This window comes from Macrobrachium rosenbergii, chromosome 36, assembly GCF_040412425.1.
Source record: "Macrobrachium rosenbergii isolate ZJJX-2024 chromosome 36, ASM4041242v1, whole genome shotgun sequence".
Lineage (NCBI taxonomy): Eukaryota > Metazoa > Arthropoda > Malacostraca > Decapoda > Palaemonidae > Macrobrachium > Macrobrachium rosenbergii.
In genome coordinates this window covers 7863968-7872917 of record NC_089776.1, presented here as the reverse complement: position 1 = coordinate 7872917, position 8950 = coordinate 7863968, and the positions used below count along the sequence as shown (strand labels likewise).

General features: G+C 37.3%; 2 protein-coding genes across 10 annotated transcripts in view; both read right to left on the bottom strand.

Moving 5' to 3' along the window:
• The window catches only part of LOC136856539 (uncharacterized protein C53C9.2-like), a 29512-nt gene extending 27475 nt beyond the window's left edge, over positions 1-2037 (bottom strand). Inside the window, exon 1 of the mRNA XM_067134382.1 lies at positions 1924-2037. Coding sequence (XP_066990483.1) covers positions 1924-2037 — 114 coding nt within the window. The remainder of the gene's footprint in view (positions 1-1923) is intronic.
• Positions 1-8950, bottom strand: part of LOC136856597 (ligand of Numb protein X 2-like) — a 582959-nt gene that overhangs the window by 406511 nt on the left and 167498 nt on the right. The gene's annotated exons all lie outside the window — the stretch shown is intronic.

Sequence of the window (8950 nt, the reverse complement as noted above, 5' to 3'; positions counted from 1 at the left end):
ATAAATTATTTTATACAACGTCTCGATTCTTCTCACTATTCAAATTACGTACATCGGCCAGCTCTTAGCAGATTTATTATTATTATTATTATTATTATTATTATTATTATTGTTATTATTATTATTATTATTATTATTGAAACAAGGCGACCCTGTAACGATGAAATTAATAATAATAATAATAATAATAATAATAATAATAATAATAATAATAATAATAATAATAATAATAATAATTAAAAGCCATAAAGTGCTAACTCTGTACATAAATATTTTTAACACTACTGTGGCTTTTAATTCTCATTATTATTATTATTATTATTATTATTATTATTATTATTATTATTATTATTATTATTATTATTATTATTATTATTATTAAAAACCTACCTAAGTATTTACTCAAAACTTCACCGGATTTCTTTACAAAACTACTCAACCTGAGTCAAGTTCAAATCCGGTTATAGATGTTTAAACCCTTTCGCGTTCGAGAGACATATTACACTGTCTGTCTGGGGCAACATCAGAGAATGGTGAGGTTGAACGCTGGGATAAACTAATCTCTCGACTTAATGGAATTCTTGGATGCTGTGCCTACATATTTATTCATTTTTTTCCCTCCTGGGTACCTGACGCCTGGCCAACACATGCCTTTCTCTCTCTCTCTCCTGGGTTAGATTCGATTTTGCCCGTCAGGATCTGATCTGCTCTGTTCTCTCTCTCTCTCTCTCTCTCTCTCTCTCTCTCTCTCTCTCTCTCTCTCTCTCTCTCTTCTAATACTGGTTCACAAGGACTGGTTATGTATGAAGCAATGAGTAAGCATTTCTCTCCTGGGTAAGAAGCTTTACCCGTTAGCATATGATCTGCTCTCTCTCTCTCTCTCTCTCTCTCTCTCTCTCTCTCTCTCTCTCTCTCTCTCTCTCTCACACACACACACACTACTACTACCGCTATTTCACAAGAACTCGTTATGCAAAAAGGAGAGAGAGAGAGAGAGAGAGAGAGAGAGAGAGAGAGAGAGATTCAGTCATTAACGATTCTGAAGAACGCCCTTTGTGAAAGGGGTTGCTTCAGGGCGTGTTTTCTATGAAGCCCTTTGATATTCCTTCGAAGGGGTCCTCCGGAGTTGTTTAAATTGATGAATGCAAAATGAGAGAGAGAGAGAGAGAGAGAGAGAGAGAGAGAGAGAGAGAGAGAGAGAGAGAGCGCGAGCGGGGGGAAATGTTTGTGCATTGAATGCTCATTTGCATGCAAGAAGTGCTTTTGTTGATGCATGCAAGAATAACCATGTTACAAATAGTACGTATAATATTGTTGCATTGTAAGTATGTGTAACTGTGAAGATTATGCATCTGCATGCATAAATTAATGGGTTTATTTATGTATGTATGTATTTATGTGTATGTACGTATGGACCCCAAATGAAATCATATACATGCCTATTTGTACGTATACTCTTCATACACAAATTACAGTACTTATGCATCACATTATATGAATGTATGTATTATGCATTAGATTATATGTATGTATGTATGTATGTATCCCAAATGAAATCATATACACAAGTGTATTCGCATGTGCGTATACTTCTTCATACATAAATTACAGTATTTATACACCAGAATGTATGTATGTATGCATTCGAAATGAAATTATGCAAATGGATATATTCACAAGCATGTATACCTCTGCACACATAAATCACAGTACTTACGCTTCAGAAAATATTTATGTATGTATGTATGTATTCGAAATGAAATTACACACATGTACGTATTCGCACGTACATATGACACCTCAAACCCCATATATACCTTACCATTCAACATCATCCATCAGCCATCTTCTCCACACATACACCTATCATCATTTTTAGGGCGGTTCCATCTTTATCACCGTCCTCCCCACCCCTCCCCCTACCTTTATATCCAATTTCTTCTCCTCACCTCCTCTCCTACCATCATCATCATCATCATCATCATCTCCTTCTTCGCCATGGAAACACACAGAGTCCACTCCTCCATCATAATCCATTTTCAAAGATGATAGGGCAAAGGCGAGGAAAGAGGGCGAAGGTAATGTGGGTAAGTGAAGGAGATGGGTTGAAAAGGAAGGGAGAAGGTGGGGGGAGATTGAGAGGATAAGGGGGGAGGGGGGGAGAGGCGGATGAGAAGGGGAATAGAAGGAATAAGCGAGTCCCAGATGCCCGTAGAATTGTGTTACATCGCCTTACCACTTTCCCCGTCCATTAGCACTCTCTCTCTCTCTCTCTCTCTCTCTCTCTCTCTCTCTCTCTCTCTCTCTCTCTCTCTCTCTCTCTCGCTAAGGTACATTTACGATGGGCGAAGACTTCGGTCCAAAACGTAAATGTGTAATACGTTTTAGGGAGAGTATTACTAAGGATTAGTCTTAAATGTGTAAAAACGTTTTAGGGAGAGTATTACTAAAGATTAGTCTTTAAATGTGTAAAAACGTTTTAGGGAGAGTATTACTAAAGATTAGTCTTTAAATGTGTAAAAACGTTTTAGGGAGAGTATTACTAAAGATTAGTCTTAAAAAACCAAATAAGAATGCTTATTTACAAAGTCAAGCACTTCATAGTGGATTCCATCAAAGAAACGCTGAACGAATTAACAAACAAACAAATAAATGTATTAATAAAATTCATATATATACATATATAAATTTATATATATATTAAATTTAAAGGTAAATGATTACAATAATGTGATACGTAACAAAAATTAAGTAAAAAAAAGTATTCAGGATAAATAGGGAACAGCTACTATATGACGATAACATCGCGAAGACGACATAATCTTTAAGAGAGAGAGAGAGAGAGAGAGAGAGAGAGAGAGAGAGAGAGAGAGAGAGAGAGAGAGAGAACACGTGTGTGTGTGTGTGTGTTTCGAAGGACACAAAACTTCCAACTTTGTGCCCTTAGCATTATCATAAATCGTTAAAGCCGGCTCCAGCCTGTTAGCCAATATGATATTCGTAAGCGTGTGTGTACTAAAGTTTCCCTATTTTCATATTCATATATATATATATATATATATATATATATATATATATATATATATATATATATATATACATGTGTATTATATGCGCACGCATACACACACACACATGTATATACAGTATATATATATATTTCTTTGAAAAAGCACAGGTGTATTTTCGATGTACTCAAAAACGCTCAAGAAGAAATATATAACAGTGATATGAAATTACGTAATATAAATGTTAATACACCAGTTGTAATATCAAGTAATTTTGGTACCGCAAGAAGACGTCACAGAATACTGAGAGAGAAAATGAGAAATACGACCTCCAAAGGCTTATATTAACGCTGTATTTTTTCCTTAAATGTTCCTGAAATTATTTCCTATTTGAAGAGATGAGAGAGAGAGAGAGAGGGGGGAGAGAGAGAGAGCGCTTATAGGTTGTGGCATCCATAACAGCGCTCAAAGGTCGTGGCATTCATAACGCAACTGTTCCCAACAAAGAAAATAAGAAAATAAATAAATAAATAAATACTGGATAAGGGTAATGAATACTGCGAGAGAATATCCGGCCCTTTAAAGACCTAATATTGCTGTGGTAATTTTCCTCTTAAATGCTCCCAAAATTATTTTCTTTTAGAAAGTAATAAAAATATCAAGTGACATCCCAACATAGCAGGTAGGCAGTCAGCCATCATTCCCGCAGTTCCGAGTTCAAACCGACCATCTCCTAGACAACCTGTCGCCTCCAGCCGAAACAAAACCGGAACGTACGTAAACCAGTGGGAAAAATAAAAGAAAATAAAAGGAAAAAAAGCACAAAATACGACGAGGGGAAAATACCTGAACGATAATAAAGCACTCAACAGACGAGACGAGCGAGGCGGCGGGGCGGTCGAATAGCATAACAACGGCACCGCCTTTGTTGACAGAATGCGCAAGGGGGCTTCTGCTGCGCCGAAGAACAATGTTGCGCCGAAGAAAGATGTCAAAGGCTGCCGGCAAGGAAGGCTTGAAAGCCAATAAGGCCGCGCATTACGTGTCAACCGTGAAGTATGCGGCTTTATGAATTCATAAAGCATGCAAACAGCCTGCTAAGCGGGCCACGGCCGACCAGCCATAACACGAGGTAACAACCCCAAATCTCTCTCTCTCTCTCTCTCTCTCTCTCTCTCTCTCTCTCTCTCTCTCTCTCTCTTCTTTACCTGAATAATGTCTCTCTCTCTCACTTTCTCTCTCTCTCTTTTCAAGAACAATCTCTCTCTCTCTCTCTCTCTCTCTCGCTCTCTCTCTCTCTTTTACAGGATAATCTCTCTCTCTCTCTCTTTTCTAGGATAATCTCTCTCTCTCTCTTTCAGGATCAGGAAGTCTCTCTCTCTCTCTCTCTCTCTCTCTCTCTCTCTCTCTCTCTCTCTCTCTCTCTTTTCTCCTGAATAATCTCTCTCACTTTCTCTCCCTCTCCCTTTTCAAGAACAATACTCTCTCTCTCTCTCTCTCTCTCTCTCTCTCTCTCTCTCTCTCTCTCTCTCTCTCTCTCTGCGCCTAAGTGTGATATACAGAATGACGCGCAATTACGCGGTGAATTACGCTCATAACAATCTCATTCCGCCGCCGGTGAGCGATGGACTTGATGGGCGCCGATTACCCAAAGTGAATCAGCTCGGAAGCAGCTTAAAGCGACGGGAGGAGAGAGAGAGAGAGAGAGAGAGAGAGAGAGAGAGAGAGAGAGAGAGAGAGAGAGAGACACATCTGTCGGAGAACTACCTAATGACCTACTGTATGTTCAAGCGTCAAAGATTCCTCTATTGTCTTCTCCTACTCCTTCCGTCATTTCTCCTGTGTAGTCTTCTTCTTCTTCTTCTTCTTCTTCTTCTTCTTCTTCTTCTTCTTTCTTCTTCTGCCTTCCTTTCTCCTGCTTTAGCTTCTGCTTCTTCTTCGTCGTCTTCTTCTTCTTCTTCTCCTCCTGATTCTCATGCCGTGACTCACGGTTATTCTAAGGAGACGGTCGGACGAAAATGAACAGTGGACTAAGCAGATTGCGCAGAGCCTTACTCACCAAAATAAAATTAGCATTTACATCTGCATCTAATGACATTTTTTTTTATTATATTTTATAAGTTGCTTTGCTTACCGAACAGCCACAATTTTCTATCATTTGCTCGCGACGTCATAGAATATTCTTAAATATTACGTTAGGACAGATATCATCATACAAAAATATGGAGTTACATTTCTGTTATTTCTGTTCATAACAGAATTCAGTCTCCAGCGTGATTGATGCATGTTAAATATACTCAATCTTGTACGAAAATATTCACAGTGTCAGGTTATTTCAGTCCACAAGCAATCTGTGTTTCATGAGGAAAAAGGATAAACAACTAAATGTTATTATTATAAGTGGCTGGATTGATAACGCGACTTTTTTAGTTTTCTGAAATGAAAACTATTGTGCCGGCTCTTAAAAACTGCTGAGGCTAGAGGGCTGCAAATTGGTATGCTGATTATCCACCCTCCAATCATCAAACATACCAAATTACAGCCCTCTAACCTCAGTAGTTTTTATATTCTATTTAAGGTTAAAGTTAGCCATGATCGTGCTTCTGGCAAAGCAACAACACAGGCCACCACCACAGCCGGCTCAGAGTTCCACGGGCCGCGGCTCATTCAGCATTATACCGAGACCACCGAAAGATAGATCTATTTTCGGTGGCCTTGATTATAAGCTGTACATAAAACTCGACTGCGCCGAAGAAACTTCATCTCATTTTTTTACTTGTTTGGAGAGTTTTAATCTATATTATTACGCAGACAATGTGTCTTATGATAATTAACTGATTTAATAACACCATTTATTTTTTAGAGATTTAATTTCTTAATCTTCTAAATTCTTACGCAGACTGTCACGCTTTAAATACAAGTTTAAAGGACATATGTAATTGAAAGGAAGATTATCAGTATCTAAAGGAGAAATTTCATTGCGTCAGAAAGCATACAACACTTACCAAATAATCGGTTTGCATGGCAAGACCCTTAGTCAGTGAATCAATCCTCTCAGCCTTACCTGGAATAGAAGAAAATATAGATGTCATATCATTCACAAATCATTATAAATACACAAAGATGTTGAATCGTAAAGTAATAACTATGTACATTAAGTTTTTAATACCTATTGAGAACCGTCTTTCCTTTTCCTAGTTCCTTGACTAATTCGCATATCAGAGCACAGAGACTAACTGATAAGTATGGCGTCTAATCAGGAGGTATTGCGTCATTCGCCTAAATACTTCCAGCAACCATATGGTGTTAGGGTGATTTCCCATTTTCCTTAAACGATTCCCCATTTTCCTTCAGTTCCCGTTTTCTGTTCGGCTCCCCACCCCTCACTTTCCTATGCTTTTACATTTACTTAAATCTAGGTGAGGACATGATGGTTAGTCTTAATCTGTTCCCCTTCTATACATTTTTTTTTTTTTTTTTTAGAGTCTTGTGACATGTTTTCCAAAATCCGATCAAGGCCGCGATTATTTTTGAGCATGAATCTAATCACGAATTTTCAGGTTTATATTTGTAAATATTACTGTTCTCTCTTCTACTGTACATTAATGATAGTTTTTGTACAAACGTTTATATATTTCAGTTGCTATGAACGAGCACTTCTCAGAGGTCAATAGTGCATAACCTTATTTTAAATTTAAATTTGTCGCTCCGTATTATGGGAAAGCAACGAAGGATTACCATACTGCTTGTTTTCAGAGTTCTAATAAATGAATCTGTGTTCAATTTCACTGTTTAAATAAATATAGATCGAGTTCCAAGTTACGTTCAACGAAAAAGAGACATAAATGAAAAACATAGTTACCATTCGACATTAGAGCAAACATTATACTTCCCAAAAATAAATCCTAACATCCACGTCAAAAAAAAAAGAAATAAGAAGTTAATTAACTTGGTTGTGTAAGTAAACATTTGTGAAAAAAAAAAACCAATAGTAATGAGGAATTAAAAGTCAAATAACTTAGCAAAAAAAAATTTCGTTGAAAAACTCTACGGAATATACAACTCACATTTCACTTCCTCCCGTTCAAAAAAGGTCGATTTTGAAAATGCCTTAAAAAGATAAAAAAAAAGGTTATTTATAAATATATCCTCGAATCTAACTGAAAGATGACGTTTTTAAGTTTTAAATTATCTAAGGCTATTTGGAAAGAATATGCCAACAAATGCACTAAAACCTGAGTATAAAATACATTTTTTATATATAAACGTTGGACATTTTTAGACGTACGGGTATGGAGCAATGCCGAAAATGAAAAATAACAAGTACTAAAACCTGTAATAAAACTGACATAAAAAAATTCTCACTGTAGCATGAGTCTTGAAACTGAGAAACAAATCCACAGTTATATATGGGTACAAACATATTTCAAATAAATCTCTACAGAGAGCTTACTGGAATCAGTTCGATTCCCTCTGAAATAAGGAATCGAACAGATTCCTGAGAGCTCTCTTTAGAGATTTATTTTTAAATGTAACTGTACCCATACATTAGTACGGATTGGTTTCCCCAAAAATTATATATTTAATGCAACAGTAATTAAAAACAGAGTCAACCTGATAAATACAGAGGATTCAAGGGAATACAAAGAACAGAAAAACAAATGAAACATTTTGACACATGAATGAAACGGTATAGCAGCCACGGGGGAATTTGGCCATAAAATAAAAATAATGATATCCACACACGCCATAAACCTCCGCAGCAACAAACATTCGCACATCGTTACGACTTGCTGCAATGCTTCGCAAGACCTGCTCAACAACACCTGACGGGGGAGAGGAAGACATTCCTGAAGGGGGAAAGCAAAAGAGGGCATTTGGCATGAGATGCCCCAGCAAAGATAGGACGAGGGATTATGTTGGCGCGCGACAGTGGGCACAACTCGACAGTCAGACCGTTGACCTCATGCATGAATGCATGAACGTGAATGCAAGCACGTTGCTGTATCTACGTGTGAGAAGAGAATAGAATATGGGATAGAATACAGAATTTAGGACAGAGGCCAGTCGCTGGGATCTATGAGGTCATTCAGCGCTGAAACGGAAATTGGCAGAGAAGAGGTTTTGAAGGTGTAACGGGAGGAAAACCTCTCAGTTGCACCATGAATCAATTTTTAGGAGAGGGTTAAGGAAAGTAAGATGGAAGAAAGACAATATGAACGGAGGTACAGTAAAAGGAATGAAAGGGGTTGCATCTAGGGGTCGAAGGGACGCTGCAAAGAACCTTCAGTAATGCCTACAGTGCATCGCATGAGGTGCACTGACGGCAGAAGAGAAGTAAGAAGGAAAAAAATTCCCTATTCTGTAACAGACGATTTGTTATAGAAAGACCAGTGACTGATCAAGTTTAAAGCACATAAACAATTGCTAAAACATAACCACTCTTGATGTACCGTCGACGGGTCCATGAATGGTCGGTTTTAAAACATAACCAGTTCTCTTCGAAAAAAAAAAAATCATCAATAGAAAACAATGTCAGTCTGGACAAGAAAATAATAATTGTTCCAAAAGTGGAACCTCAAATACCCGAATGCCTAAAAAAAAAGACCATGCTTTTATTTCCCAAGTGTGCATCATTGGAAGGTAAAATTTTCTGTGCCTACTGAATTGAACTAATTATGCGGACAACTATTAACACCTCACATGTAAAAATGAGAAAAATTATACGTGACGTAATCAATAATTCCAAGATCATTCCATGTTCTGAGTATGAACTCATTTCCTAAGCAGACTCACCAGACTATACAGAATAAATGACTTTCGAACCTGGTTTGCATTCTCAATATGGATCTCTTCTGATAAGTGTCCACTTCAGCTGAGACAAATTCCACTAATTAAACGGTATCTACTTTTAAAGCTTAATTTAATGATACAGTGATTTT